General features: G+C 36.5%; 1 protein-coding gene across 2 annotated transcripts in view; it reads left to right on the top strand.

The window, feature by feature from the left end:
* GLCCI1 (glucocorticoid induced 1) overlaps positions 1–16,554 on the top strand; it is a 107,367-nt gene that overhangs the window by 45,386 nt on the left and 45,427 nt on the right. For both annotated transcript variants that reach the window (XM_086695515.1, XM_086695509.1), the window contains exon 3: positions 11,218–11,304. In XM_086695515.1, coding sequence (XP_086551641.1) covers positions 11,218–11,304 — 87 coding nt within the window. The remainder of the gene's footprint in view (positions 1–11,217; positions 11,305–16,554) is intronic.

Raw genomic sequence — 16,554 nt, 5'->3', positions numbered from 1 at the left:
CATTGCATTCCAGGGACATTGTTTCTTTTATTGAGCCGGTCCCTAACTGGCTGTTGAGTAAATGTATAAAGATTCCTTCCTGTTGAGGATCACCTTTACTTTCTCTTTCAGCTATTAGCAAATTCAGAGAGAGATCCTATAATCCTGGAGTTCAACAGTCCACACGAAAGTAGTCATGTTCCTAATTTAGGGAGTAATATTTTTGGTTGCCAAAGGAATATACTCAGCTGTACTGATGAAAAAGTTAAACCCGTGGCTAAGATATTTAATATTTTATTCATAAAGTTCAAATACTATCACTAAAATTACCAGAAACTCAAAATTGTACTTACTAATTTTTAATAAGTAATATATTCATTTGATTCAAAAGTAAAAGAATTTAGTAAAGAGCCTTCCCCATACCCCTGTACTTGGGTTTCCTCCCATTACCAGAAACATTTAACAGGTAGCAAAATACCTGCTTTCCTTAGTCTTTTCCCCCATGCCTTTACTCCTAATTTAGCTCTAGGTAAAATTGTGAAGTAGTTTGTATTTATTTGGAACAGCCCTCTTCTTCTCTCATCTTGGCTTTTGTTGTCTGTACATTGGTTCTCATCCTTTTATATCTTTTAACCCATCAATTTTCTGTTAAAAATGCTGTAACAGTAATGAATAATTACCATTTACTTGGACATCTGTTAGTTATATTAAGCTTTAAGAATTTAAGAATTAAATCATAGTTAAGTGCATAGTATGAGAAAGTAATATGCCTGTCCACTTATTAATAACTACTTTGTATAAATGAATTATTGGAATAAGATATATGACATTGATAGGAAGCATGAGTATAAACCAAGTGAAAACAGTTCCCATTGCTGTTGGAATTCTCATAGCTTTGGGGGGATAACTATTTTTGGGAGATAACTGTTGCAATGAGGATTACATAAAATAATCCATGTTAAGCTTGCTAGCACAGCATCTAGGACATGGTGGGTATTTGTAAATGTTAGTTGCCTTTGGTTTAGAATCTATAATATTTTACTATCACCAGGCTTAAATACAATAATACTGAATTAAGTGGACAGAGAAAGTCACTAACATCAACAATTGATTATGCGATTATGGGCATTAAGTCTGAGTTGGTAGGAAATGGAGTAGAAATTATACAGATAACTCCACAGCATGGTAGGGGCCTGAAACTCAGTAAATAATTCCTGGTAATTCAGTCCTAAGTAGCTGTTGTTGCCTACTGTGCAGTCTTACAAGTAAGAAATGGCACTTCACATCTGTGGGTCCAAGTATGGGAAAGGGGAGTTATATTGTTGAGGAAACTCCTCCATTCCTCATCACTTAGGTGTCTTATGCTACCAGTTGAGCACTGTTAGTTTTTTAATGACTTTGGAATCATGTGGAAATATTTTTGGAAGATATCTCCTCATCACCTATATTGCTGATTTTCTCTCCGGTATGAGAGATTTTTTAAAATGCTATCAAGAAACAACAAAGGTAATTTATCTCTTGGATAATTCAGAGGCAGTTATATTCCGGTGTGATTGTTAAAAAGGGTTTGGAAATACTCTTTTTAAAAAAGTAAATTGCTTTCACTTTTTCACATGTGGAATTAATTTTTTGAAACCCAGCAACCAAGGTAAATTGTAACTTAAAAGATGGTAATACCATAGAATACATTCTAATAATGTCTAAAAACTGAAAATTAGATCTCCTCATTTGATTTTAAATCTATTCCAATAGTATGATAGAACTTGTCAGAAAGGGTATTATTAAGTGTACATTCCAAGTAATAAATTGAATATTGTTCATACTTTTAATTCCTCACATAACTATCTCAAGCTGGTTATATGTCAGTAGCCTATTAGTAACTGTTTCTCTAAAAAGCCAGAGAATAGTACATCTTTTTAAGTTTTTATTTTATTTATTTTGAGAGAGGGAGAAAGCGGGTGCGCATGGGTTGGGGAGGGGCAGCGAGGGGAGAGAGAGAATCCCAAGCAGGCTCCGTTCTTCCTACTGAACCTGACATGGAGCGCAGTCTCATGACTGTGGGATCATAACCTGAGCTGAAATCAAGAGTAGGATGCTTAACTGACAGAGCTACCCAGGTGCCCCGAGAATAACATTTTTAATGTATACTTTATTTTACATTGCATCTTTAATTTTTGTGTTACATGTTCTCCACGTGACTTAAGAAACCTAACTGGATGGGTTATTAATGTGCAGTGCCTCCTGGCCTCTTCTATTGTATTACTTGACTAGTGCCTCTATGTGACTTGAAACTTGTCAAGAAAAGCATGACAGAAAATACCAGTTATTTTCAAGAAGGTGCAAACAATCCTTGAGACTTTCAGGTTCAGCAGTACATGGCTTTTTTCAATTGAAAAATGATTGATTTATAATTGCCTCATTTACCTAAAAATTTTTAGTAACAGTTTTATTGAGATATAACTTATATGCCGTATGGTTCATATATTTAAAAGTGTACAGTTCAGTGGTTCTTCATATATTGAGGGTTGTGCAACCATTGCTGTAATCAAGTTTACAATATTTTCAGCACTCCAAAAAGAAAGTGCTGTACTCGTTAGCAGTTACTGTTTGTCCCCAGCCCTCTTTCTCTCAGTGGTAGGCACCCATGAATCTACTCTCTGCCTCTGTAGATTTGTATGTTCTGAACAGTTCAAATAAATGGACTCATGCAATTTGTGGCCTTTTGTGTCTGGCTGTTACTTAGTATGGTATTTGTAAGGTTCATTGATCTTGTAACATGTATCAGTACTTCATTCTTTTTTATTGCTAACTAATATTCTAGGGTATAGACTCGAATTTATTTATACATTCATGAGTTGATGTACTGCTGTGACAATTTGTGTGCAAGATTTTGTGTGGACACATAACTTTGATTTCTCTGAGAGTTGCTGGATCATATGGTAGCTCTGTGTTTAACTTTATCAGGAGAACATTTTTTTTTTTTTTTAAATTTTTTTTTTTTTTCAACGTTTATTTATTTTTGGGACAGAGAGAGACAGAGCGTGAACAGGGGAGGGGCAGAGAGAGAGAGGGAGACACAGAATCGGAAACAGGCTCCAGGCTCCGAGCCATCAGCCCAGAGCCCGACTCGGGGCTCGACCTCACGGACCGCGAGATCGTGACCTGGCTGAAGTCGGACGCTCAACCGACTGCGCCACCCAGGCGCCCCAGTCAGGAGAACATTTTTAGATACTTTTGCCTTCACATAATTAAAGTGTACCATGAAAGGCATACCTGAACTGAATTATAACTTCCTATCAGTATTCTCATCAATAACTTCCCACTAGTATTTCTCAGTGTTTGACATTTCAATGACCTTCAGTTTTCAGTTACTCTAAACACTTAAATGTTTCTGCTTTTCTAAAATCTCCAACTCCAGGGGCACCTGGGTGGCTTAGTAGTTGAAGTGTCTGACTCTTGATTTTGGCTCACGTCATGATCTCACTGTTTTTGAGTTTGAGCCCCACACCGGGCTCTGTGCTGACCATGTGTCTCCCCTCGCTTTCTGCCCCTACTCTGCTTGTGCTTTCTCTCTCAAAATAAACAAACTTAAAAAAGAAATTTAAAATCACCAACTCCATTTCCATAGCCGGTAGTTGATGATCTATATGTAGTCCGGAGTCTGGGTCCCTTATAGTCTGGAGAAAACCCTAACCCTCCTAGTCAAAAGAAACCTGAAAAATATTTTATGTAATGTATACTAACATTCTTTTTTTTTTTTATGAAGTTAATTTTTTTTTAATGTTTTTATTTATTTTTGACAGAGAGACAGAGCCTGAGCAGGGGAGGGGCAGAGAGAGAGGGAGACACAGAATCTGAAGCAGACTCCAGGCTCTGAGCTGTCAGCCCAGAGCCTGATGTGGGGCTCGAACCCACAGACTGCGAGATCATGACCTGAGCTGAAGTCAGACGCTCAACCGACTGAGCCACCCAGGCGCCCCTACTAACATTCTAACTTAATGTAATGTGTAGTCTGTCTCCCAAAATAGATTTGACATTTGTGTCTGAAGTTAGGAGGGCTTCCTTAGTGTAGGTGTGTGCACACTTACCAGTCATAAAGCAGAGCTGTCTTAGTATTATTTTTTTAAAAATCCTGTTGTAAATTTTGAAAATAGTCATCATTGTAGAAAATTTAGAAAATACCAAAAAACCACTTAATTAGTTGCCTATATGCCTAACATCCAGACATAGCCATTTCTTAACATTTTGATATGTATCTTTCTATATTTTTATTATTTACATTTAAAAAATAAGTAAAAATAAAGGCTTTTAAAAATAGAATTCACATAGGTAGTATTTTGTAACCTTTTTAATAAGTCATAGCATTTTCCCATTCCATTCAATGTTCCTAAACATGATTTTAAGTCTTTTTTTCCCCTGATTTTTATTCTCATTCAGCTGAAAAAAATTATGGATTTACAATAGCATAATCTAGAATCCTCACTACTATTTATAGTTTGAAATATCTCTTTCTAGCGCTTTTCTGTTTGTATTTGCTTACTGAAGTGGGATTGTCATCCATGTGCAGTGGTTTTCACATTGTGAGAATATACCACAATTTTTCATTTCCCTACTAATAGACATTTAATTTATTTCCATTACATCTCTGGGGGTACATCTCAGGTTAATTCTTAGAAATAGAATTACTGTGAATATTGTTAAGGTTGTCGGCACACTTATGATTGCTTTTTCTCAAATTAGCATTTCTTACAGAGTATGGCAGATTATTTCATTTTATCATGTGTAGCACACCTGCAATAATTAATTTCTGTGGTATTTCCTGTTTTCAGAAATTGGAATTGGCTAACACTCTCCCTCCCCCTCACTGTAACCTTAAGAAATATAGCTTCTTAACTCTTCTGAATAAGTTCCCTGTTTACTAATCTGGAAAATCACAAACCATTACTTCACAGATTTTCATTCAATTGTGTGTTGAGCACACTGCGGCCTAATTAGATATAGATTTTGTACACTTTGCTTAAATACACTGGCACGTTAATCCTTTGCTAGGGACTATTGCTTAATGTTCCTCAGTAAAGAAAAATTTCTCCCTTTCAATATAACTTTCTACATGGCTCCAAATGATATTTACATTAGTGTATGGTAATTTCCAAAGATGTAATTATATGCAAATTGATATTATACTTGTTAATGGATATTAGCCTACAAGGAAAATGAGTGGATATATGGTCAGCAGGCACCTTGAGTGCAAAATCTATTATTCATTTTTATTTCCTTAGTCTAATAGTGGTTTTCAAACTTCAGTTTGCATCAGAATCATCTGGAGAGCTTGTTAAAACGTAGATTGCTGAACTGTATCTAAGAATTCCAGATTTAGTAATTCTGGGATTGACCCTGAGAATCTGCATCTCTAATATTATCCCAGATGAGGCAGGTGCTGCTTGTCCACAGACCACGCTTTGAAACTGGTCTAACCTGGGGCGCCTGGGTGGCTCGGTCGGTTAAGCATCCGACTTCGGCTCAGGTCATGATCTCATGGTCCGTGAGTTCGAGCCCCACGTCGGGCTCTGTGCTGAGAGCTCAGAGCCTGGAGCCTGTTTCGGATTCTGTGTCTCCCTCTCTCTCTGCCCCTCCTCATGCCCTGTCTCTCTCTGTCTCAAAAATAAATAAACGTTAAAAAAAAAAAAAAAATTTAAAAAAAAAAAAAAAAAAAAAGAAACTGGTCTAACCTGATGGACACATAACTTGCTATATAGTTGAAGTGTGATAAAAAAAAAAAAAATGAGCATGTAACTGCTGCAATCACTGAGTTCCTAAAGCTTTTTCAGCAGAACTCTTTCTCTTCTATGGTATTTGTTAGCAAGTGAAACAACTATATATATTTGTGTCTAGTTATGAAACTGTTTATACCTGTATACTATTATCAGAAGAACAAAGGGATAACAATAGTAGAATCATAATCTTTTTTCTGCTCATTTTAATTTTTATTTTATTGTTTTAAAGGCATTTTTTTTAGTCTTTATTTATTTTGTGAGAGAGAGAATGAGAAAGGCATGTGCACTCAAGAGTCAGGGGCACCCAGGTGGCTCAGTCGGTTAAGCATCCCACTCTTGATCTCAGCTCAGGTCATGATCTCATGGTTCATGAGTTTGAGCTCCATGTTGGGCTCTGCCCTGGCAGCATGGAGCCTCTTGGGATTCTGTCTCTCCCTCTCTCTGCCCCTTTTTCTGCTCATGTGTGCGAGCTCGCTCTCTCTCTCTCTCTCTCTCAATAAATACATAAATAAATAATCAAGAGTTAGACACTTAACCAACTGAGCCACCCGGGCACCCCTGTGCTCCTTTTTAATGCTTCATAACTCTTTATTTCAGCTCAGGTCATGATCCCAAGATTGTGGGATTGAGCCCTGCCTTGGGCTCTGTGTTGAGCCTGGAGCCTTGTTAAGATATTCTCTTTTTCTTCCCCTCCTGGCTCCTTCTCCTTTTGCCCCCCCCCCCCGAGCCCCCCAGTCATGCTCGCTCGCTCTCTCTGTCCAAAAATAAAAATAAATCTTAAAAAAAATTTTTTTAATAAAAGCTTTTTAGAAGCTTAAACATTTTTTTATTAGTGGTTATATTTATAAATAATGAAGGGTTTGTAAATTGTCTTTTAAAACTTTTTGTAACTTAAAATCGATCGGTAATCACAACAATGACTAATGTAATTGATTCATGTAATTCCATTTCATGTCTTGCCATCTTGATCTGTACTTTAATACTAAGGATCATCTCTTTAAGTGTTGTAAAATAGTTAGCAGTCAGTAATCATATTTCCAATATTGATTATAAACTACATTAAATTCCAAGACCAAAGATTTAACTGTATAAAACATAGATTTTTAACTTTTGCATAAGAGGTGCCTGTCTGGCTTAGTTGGTGGAACATGAAACTCTTGATATTGGGGTCATGAGCTCAAGCCCCACACTGGGTGAAGAGCTTACTTTAAAAAAAAAAAAAAAAAAAGTTTTACTTAAGTTTTAAATAAGATCATGAGAATTTTATCAAGTACTTAGGTTTTTTGTTTTTTGTTTTTTGGGGTTTTTTTTTGGTTTTGTGGGTTGTTGTGGAAGTAGCTTTGGGCTCTTGCATATTGAAAAAAGTACTTTTTTGCTAGGAGCTAATTTGCCCTTGCTAGTTTGTGAATAAAGCCTATTATAAAATTCTCCAGTGTTCACATCTATAAGGGACCATTACCCAGAATATACAAAGAACTTTTAAAGCTCAACAACAAGAAAACAAACAACCTGATTAAAAAATGGGCCAGAGACCTTAATAGATACTTCACCAAGAAAGATGGCAAACAAGCATATGAAAAGATGGCTTTGCATCATTTGTCATCAGAGAAATACAAATTAAAACACACCTATTAGAATGGCCAAAATCCAGGACACTGATAATACCAGATGCTGGCCGGGATGTAGAGCAATGGGAACTTCCATTCATTGCTGGTGGGAATGTGATACACTACAGCTGCTTTGGAAGACAGTTCAGCAGTTTCTTACAAAACTGAATGTAGCTTTTTCACACCGTCCAGCATTTGTGCTCCTTGGTATTTACCCAAAGGAGTTGCAAACTTTTGTCCATACAAAAACCTGGACACAGATAACATCTATGCAGCTTTATTCCTAATTCCCAAAACTTGGAAGCAGCCAAGGTGTCCTTCCGTAGGTGAATGAGTAAGTGTGGTGCATCCAGACAACTGTATTACTGAGCACTAAGAAGAAATGTGCCATAAAGCTGTGAAAAGACATGGACGAACCTTAAATATACATTACTGAGTGAAAGAAGCCACTCTGAAAATGTGACCCTACCATACGATCCCAACGATACGACATTCTGGAAAAGGCCAAAAAGGAGAAAGTAAAAAGATCAGTGGTTGCCAGGGTTTAGGGGATAAGGAGAGGAATGAAGAGGTAGAACACAGAGGATTTTTTAGGACAGTGAAAATACCCAGCATGATAGTATAATGGTGGCATACGTGTCACACATTTGTCCACATCCATACAATGTACACTGCCAAGAGTGAACTCAAATGTAAAGTGTGGACTCTGGGTGATAATGATGGATCGATGTAGGTTAATCAGTTGTGACAAATGTACCACTCTGGTGGGGGATGGCTGTGCGTGTGTGGGGCATGAGGGGTATATGGGAAATCTCTGCAACTTTCTCTCAGTTTTGCTGTGAACCTAAAAATGCTCTTAAACGAGTGTGCAGTCCCATGCATTAGAACTGTTTTCTGTATAATTCACTCATAGAAGAAGAGGTCCTCACACCGGAAACCAAGAGGTAGGTGGATGGACCTGAGGGTTAGAGAGGAAGCTTCATGGGCTGGATTTTGGATAATTCCAAGAGGTGAAGATAAAAAATGAAAATGGCCTTGATATCCTTGTCACTCCAAGGGAATTTTTTTTAGCCAGTAGTCTTAGAGATAGGCTTTAGTTCTGCATTGTTCAAGTATACAAAAGGTTTACTTTCTCTTCCTTGGTAGTGTAAGTGGAGGCAACTAGAAAGGAAGAATCCCCTAAAGTGGCTGGCTGAAGAGCAAGCAATTAAATACAGTCCACATTATTGAGGGGATTATATTCCTTTCCAAGTGTTAATAAGTCTACTTGTAAAATAAGTGTTCTGGGGTCATATAAGTAAAAGAAAGAAAGTAAAGCAGGTTTTTAAAAAGTGTGTATTTGAGTTTTTGAAATGCTAATTGTATTGTACATGAGGTATGGGGAAGTGTGAAATACAGTATTTCCCAAATTAATTTGGCCATAGAACAGTTTTATCTTTATTCTTATCAGCATCCAATAGCGATGTTATAAGTAGCACAGTTCATAAAATTCTACTCTAGATTAATGGACAATCTAGTTGGAAGGAATTTCTTGCTGATATGAAAGGAAAGAATTTTTGCTGCTTTGTATTGTTGGTTATTGAATTTAAATAGTAAAGCATTTCTCAAATGCTCAGATTTAATAAATTAGATACAAATTAGTTCATCTTTTGTGACTTCACAAGCATGAACTTTACATAGATTTAATAAACCAAGTAGCCATCTTTTGGTTTTGCTTTGACTACAGTAACTTGTTAAAAATCTGCGATTAAATATATAAAACACTGCTCCCAGTAGAACTTTCTGCAGCAATGGAAATGTTCCACATCTGTGCTGTCTTGTATAGCAGCCAGTAGCCACTAGCCACATGTGGTTACTGAGCATTTGAAATGCGCTAGTGTGACTAAGGAACTGAATTTTTAGTTTTATTTCATTTTCATTAATTTAAATTGTTGCATGTGGCTAGTAGCTGTCTTATTGGACAATGTGGTCTATAGAATATATTTACAGACTCGAACATTTTCTATTTATTTAAAATTGATGTGATTAAAATGAAATTACTTTCTGGGGAGTATTTTTTGGAAAAGTTGGTACTATGATGAATGTATTTAAACAATTTATATGCATGTAATTCTGCAGCCACATGTCAGAGTACTCTTCTAATAGTTTTGCACTCTTAAAAACCTACATGTTTTACTAGCTGGATTTCAGGAATATAAATACTCCTTTGTAGTTAGTTTTTATTTCTTTTGTATAACTAACACTACATTCTGAAATAATCATATAGGTTTTCACATTCAGTTTTAAGAAAAGAATGATAGTATGAAGAAAGAAGATCTTTTGTGAGATAAGAGACCTCAGATGTAGCTCCATTTGCCACTGGTGTGCCTGGCAGTAGTAAGGCAATTGCAAAAGTTTTGTGGCTATTGATTTAACTCCCAGTTGGAGATACCTATACAGTTTATGTAATAAATGTCCTTTGAAAAAATTGGAGTTGTACCAAATGAAAATAATTCCTGTTAGAAATGTAATTATTAAATAATTATGGAACATACCAGAAATTTGACTCCTTTTCTGTGAAGTACTTTTGAGTTTTAAGCATCGTGATCCTTAGTCATTTGAGTTTTGAGAAGACTAATGCTTACACTTGGTAGAAAAGTAAAAGTATTGAGCATATAAATTCTCAAAATGAAAGTTTGATGAAAATAAACTGTTTTACTCTCAGTTATCACTGAACAGCTTCACTTTGGTACTTTAACTGGTTGGTTAAGCAGCTTGTTTGTGTTTTTATTCACCTACCATTTAATTAATTGTTGGTTTCATTTTGGAGCATTATTACTCTTAAGAGGTAATTACTTAAAAAGTTGTTCACAAGCATTTTGAATTGTATAGAGTAGAACTGAGGCCTTTTTCATAAGAAGTTATATAGCATCAACCTCAACATAAGGATTGATTTTTTTTTCAGTCTATAATAAACAATAGTTTTTAAATCTATATGTGTTGATTGTGCTAATCGTTATCCTTTGTCTAGCTGTAGTGCTTTTTACTTTCCCTGGTTTGCATTCCACTAAGAGTCTTCTCATATCTTAAGGATGATATTTTAATATTTTGACTTTTTTATACAACTACTAAATGGTCTCACTATTTGGCATTTAGCGTTTTGTGTTATGTTTGGGTATAGTGTCTGCTACTGGTTGAATTATTGAAAATGAGGTTTAAGGTGAAAACTCTTTTCTGACATGTAGCTCAAGTTTTTTTTTTTTTAATGTATTGTTTCAGATCATAGTAAGTTCATTCAGATTTAATGTTTTTCTTTGTCATTTTAATAATTTTATATTTTTATTTAAAGATGCTTGATGTTTTTCAAAAGAGGATACTATTGCTAATACTCTCTTTCCTGAGTGTAGGAAGAATAGTACAATCTGCTCTTTAGCTAGATGTTTGACTTGTAGGTCATCTGTAATCCCACTGCTTCTGAGCTAGTTCTGTTAATCTCATTTCCATCTCTTTTACTTAGGACAAATGCCATTTTATATTTAGTTTGGCTATTCTCTTTAAAAGCTCAAAGATGTGTATCTTCATAATTCTCTTTGATTTGATAACTTTTAAGTTATTAATGTTGTAAAAAAAAACGTTTTGAATGACATTACTCAGAGACGTCGTAGATTGGTAATGTCTAATTCAGAATATGACAGAATGTTTTAAACATTTCACGGGTCATGAAAAATCTTAGCACTTAAGGGATTTTAGTATTTAGTATAACTTAACTGGTATGTGCTAAGATTTTGAAATATGTTTGAAATGCTGTGAGATTAAGAAGTAGAGACAAAATTCCTTATTTTATTATTTGTATTATCATGTTTTTTTTTTTATTAAAGACACCTAGTTGTTGGGCAGAAGAGGGTGCCGAAAAGAGGTCACATCAGCGTTCTGCATCATGGGGGAGTGCTGATCAACTAAAGGAGGTAAGTTATTTGTTTTCAGTCTATAACCTGTTTTAATCCTAGCAAATTATGTTTCCTGAATATAATGATACCTCTGTTATTTGTCCTAACCTTACCTCCTTCAGAGTTTGAATGGTTGCCTTCTAGGTTTGGGTGAACAAATCTGAGTTTACCTTATTTGTGCCCTTCCTGTCCTTTATAAATATTTATAATGCACCCACTCAGCTTGTACCTTTTCAGAGTGAAGTCTGGTTTTATGTAACAATCTCTATATCTTTTTTCTTTTAGTTATCTTCTGTTCCCACTTCAGCCTTCTTGATTTTAAGAAGTTATAGCAACCAGAATTCTAGATCATTGCTTTGTACAATGGTAGAATAGTATATTCTGCTTCTCATAGGTTTTTTGTAATATCCAACATATTGTAGGCCTTTGAGAACCAAGAGTACAGTGGAATACATGTCTTTTAGGAATAGTTTTTATAACTCATTCCTTTATTATCAAAACACAAATTATAATCATCTTGATGTATATTTTGGATGGTTTTTCATGATAGTGTTATCTTTTATCCCATCTAAATTCTTATATAATTGTTTTTATAAAATTACAAAAACTTAGGGTTGAAAGGTCTTCTAGTTCATCTCCTAAATAAACACTCCTTAAAAATGTGGTCATCTAGTCTGTTAGGATCATTCTCAGTGAGAGAAGCTCATCGCTTTGCAAAAGAGCAAAATGAGTCCATTTGTTTTAGCTTAAGTTGTTAAATAGTTTATTTTGCATAATGAACTCAAAATTATACCCCTAAGTTTGACTCTGCCTGATGTATCAATACTGAGTAAGTCTACTTTAAACATTTGAAAGGCTAGCATCATGTCATTTTTTTTTTCAGAGTAAACATTGACATTACTCTCACTATTTTTCATGTGTCATAGTTTCTATACCTCTTAATGTTACTTTCATCTATTGTGGGTTATCACTATCGCACAAATACTATGGTGTCTAGACTGAATAGATCTAGTCTGTTAGCATGATTTTGCCTGTGACTATATTACATTTTTAGTAGCTTCTGTATTATAGTGCTGTAGGGAAATCCTTAACTTTTCTATATACCCTGTACACAGCACACATGCACAAAATGAGTTTTTCCCAGCAGGAACAAAAAAGAAGGGAAGCTGAGTCTAATATGTCTAGTCTAAAATAGCTACATATCTGTGCATAGAATATGAATAACAAAAAAGTGACCTTGCATTTTGATCTCAGAGATAAATACAATCTCAAAATTATAGCCAAGAGACCCCCAAGTGGCTCAGTCGTTAAGCATCCGACTCTGGCTAAGGTCGTGAACTCACGGTTCAGGAGTTTGAGCCCTGTGCCAGACTCTGTGCTGACAGCTCAGAGTCTGGAGCCTACTTTGGATTCTATGTCTCCCTCTTTCTCTGCCTTCCCCCGCTTGCTCTCTGTCTCTCTCTCAAAGATAGATAAATAATTAAAAAAAAATTTCAAAGTTTTAGCCAAGATTTGGTATAGTAAAATTTTGGACTGCAGCAGCACATGATATATATGTATATACACACTATTAAAAAAGGAATATCTGAGATGACTGAATGAGAGGTTTGATCACTCTCTACACAAAGCAAACATAAAGCTGGACAAAGCTGTCAAAACAACTAATTCAGTGCTCTAGAAATCAACTAAACAAATTGAGAAACTTCATGAAAATCACTGAACTCAATGACAGACTTGTGGTGTTATCTGTGCTACTCCTCATCCTCTCTTCCTCATGCCCAGCTTTGTTGGTATGGCATTTCAACCAGGATGGGGCAAGCCTTGAAGATTGGAAGTTTTGTAGCCCCAGCTGGAGAAAGGGCACTCTCTCACAGTGTTGTACGTTAAAACAGTAAACTTAGTTGCAGACAAACAGGGAAGACCAATGCCTTAGCTAGTCTAAGGCTTTGCTAGTCTAGTCCAATTTGTGGCAAATTAAAGACTCAAGAAGTAGCAGGATTTTATAAAGAGTTCTAGGAGACAAGATAGTCATGGGGGATTGATAAGGTCACACATCCCAGGTTGACCGGAGGCTGTAGATATGCACAGCAGAATATGAAGTGGGCCTAAGCCACCTATGCATCATTGGTCTTTGGAGCCTAGGAATATGTGAAGAGGAGAGTCAAATGGGCCTAGTGGTAGTAAAACCTGTGGCCATCTTGTGAAAGGCTCAGACTTTGAATGCACTCCTCATTCCACACACAAATCTCATCCTTGGAATGGAAGCCTTATTAGATTGAGATAATTAAATAAAATCTCTAATCAGTCTTTAGCCAAACACCAAGGTGAACACTGGAGACCAGCTTGAAAAGGTCTTAAAAAGCCAGCCTTAAAAATAAAAACGGGATGGGGCACCTTTGTGGCTCAGTTGGTTAAGTGTCCAACTTCACCTCCTGTCATGATCTCATGGTCTGTGAGTTTGAGTCCCACATCAGGCTCTGTGCTGACAGCTCAGAGCCTGGAGCCTGCTTCCAATTCTGTGTCTCCCTCTCTCTCTGTTCCTCCCCTGCTCACACTCTATCTCTCTCTCTCTCTGTCTCAAAAATAAACATTAAAAATTTTTTTTAAAAAATGGGGTTGGAGAGAATGGAGTAGAGACCCCAGTGGCCACACAATGAAGGGGAAACAGACTTTTAGTTCATCAAGATGCTAAAACACAAACAGATAAGACAACAACCCTCAAGGAAAATCAGAAACTAGAGTTGCTGCAATGTATCATTTAAAATATCCAATATTCAACAAAAAGTTTAGAGATCTGCAAAGAAACAAGGAAGCATGACTCATACTTAAGAAAATCACTAGAAATTGTATATAAGTGTCTCCATATGTTGGATTTAGCAGAGAAAAACATTAAAGCAGTGATTATAAGTATGTTCAAAAAAACCCAGAGAAAACCGTATTTAAAGTATTACAGGGGAAGTAGGGTGACAGTGACTCAATGAATAAAGAATTTATTAAAAAGGTAATTATTATAAAAGAGAAACAAAAGCTCTAGAGTTAAAAAGTATAGTAACTAAAAGCAAAAGTTCACTAGATGAAGTCAGTAGCAGATTTTAGATGGCAAAAAAAAAAAAAATCAGTGAATTTGCATATATCAGTAGAATTTATATACCCTGACGAATAGAGAAAGATTGAAGAAAAGTCCACAGAGCCTCAGAGGTTTGTGAGAAAACATTAAGTAGATACACATACACGTAATGGGGGACCCAGGAGAGAAGAAAGAGAGAGGACTTAAAAATGTATGAAGAAATAATGGCAGAAAACTTTCCAGATTTAATGAAAAGCAATCTATAGATTCAAGAATCTCCATAAACCCCAAGTTGGAAAACATAAAGAGAACCCACACAGACACATCATACTTAAACTGTTAAAAGCCAAAGGAAAAAAGAAAATCTTGAAAGCTAGATGAAAAAAATGAATCATTACACATAGGGAACTAATAATACATTTAATGGCTGACTTTTCCATCCATCTGAAGCAGTAGGGACCATAAAGCCTGACATATTGAAAATGTTGAAAGAAAAAAAATGATCAACCAAGTATTCTGTATCCAGAAAACCTAGTCTTCTACAATAAAGGTGAATTATTCTCAGGTAAACAAAGATTGAGAGAATTTCCTGCTAAGTAGACCATCTTGTGAGAAATACTAAAGGAAATTCTTCAGGCTGAAAAGAAATCACTCCAGATGTTAATTCATATCTGTGCAAAGAACTCAAGAGTCTTGAGTATGGTAATGTTTGGGTAAATATAAAAGAGTCTGTAGATATATTTTTCTCATTTTTCCACATTTGAAACACGTAAAATCATATAAAGCAATAAGTCTACTGTGTCAGATAAGCTTTCTTATAAGGCCTGCTGATCACCAGAGGCACTGCTGTGTAGGGGTGGGGTGCCTGCATGGGCACTCAGGTTAGTGGCTGCGCAGCCCAGGGCTGGAGAACTTGTCACCCCCACTGCCACCAGGGAGATGCTGCGAGCCCATGCCCATCTGCCAGCCTGCCTTGGAGCTTCTCCTTTCTTGGCCCCCACCTCCCCTCCCCCACCTCCCTCTGTGGCTGCTAGGTGCGCTCCCCCTACCAAGCTGTCTCTTTTCTCTTTCTCTACCTACCACCCCCCCGCCCCAACCCCACTGCTTCTGCAGCCAGTGGGAGGGACTTGGACTGGGACTTCCTGAGGTCCCAGGGATGGGACTGGGGCTGGGGCCCATTGGCTGCAACCAGCCCAGGCCTCTGAGAGAGGAAGGGGCTCTGGCTCTGTCCCAGTATTGGCCTGGGGGAGGGGATCACCACCTGGGTAGGGAGGGGGCTATCTAGAGAGAGGTCCAGGCTGTGGGGGTAACATCTACACAGAAGGGGTGAGCTCTTGGTATCTTTCTTTTTCCACATCCTGTGGGACTCTTGCCTGGCTTCATTTGTCCCCATTTCCTAGCAAACTTTACTCCCTACTGCCTAGTTTCGTTTGGTCCCCACAGCCTGTGTTCTTTAGGGCTCTGTCACCTGGTTTCCCTAGACCTTGCTGCCTGATTTCTTTTTGTTCCCACTGTCTACTTTCCTGAAGTCCCTGTCACCTGGGCTTGTGTTTATGACCTGTATATGTGAAATATACATATGGCAAAGTATAAAAGAGGGGAAAAAAATGGGCATGTGCTGGAGTATACTTTCTGTTTTACTGGAATTATTTTTTTGAAGTAGTGTGATAAATTAAGATGCGTGTTATAATCCCTAGAACAGTTGCTAAGAAAATAACTCTGAAAAAATAAAAAGTAAAAAATGTAGAGGAATTAAAATGCTACACTAAAAGTATTTATCACAAAAGAAAGCAGTAAGGGAGGAACAGAGGAATAAAAAAAAAAAAGGTGTGACACAAGTAGAAAATAATTAACAAAATGGCAAAAGTAAATCTAATCATATAATTACATTAAATATGGATGGACTGAACATTCTCCTCAAAAGGCAGAGATTGTCAAACTGGATAAAAACACAACAGCCAGCTATATGCTATTTGTAAGAAGCATGTTTTATGATAAGAAAGCTTATCTGACACAGTGGACTTTAAAATAAGAAGTATTCTTGAAGACAGATAAAGGAATTTCATAATGATAAAAAGGTCAATAGATCAGGAAGATATAGTAATCATAAATTGTGTCTACATCTAACAGTGGCTTATAAATGCCTGAAGTGAAACAGTGAAAGGAGAAATAAAGTGTCTACAATAATAATTGGGGATTCC

This window comes from Puma concolor, chromosome A2 (assembly GCF_028749965.1).
Source record: "Puma concolor isolate L17-30 chromosome A2, mPumCon1.1.hap2, whole genome shotgun sequence".
NCBI classification, from domain to species: Eukaryota; Metazoa; Chordata; class Mammalia; order Carnivora; family Felidae; genus Puma; species Puma concolor.
Note: the sequence above shows the minus strand (reverse complement) of the source record. Positions and strands in the feature narration are given on the sequence as shown.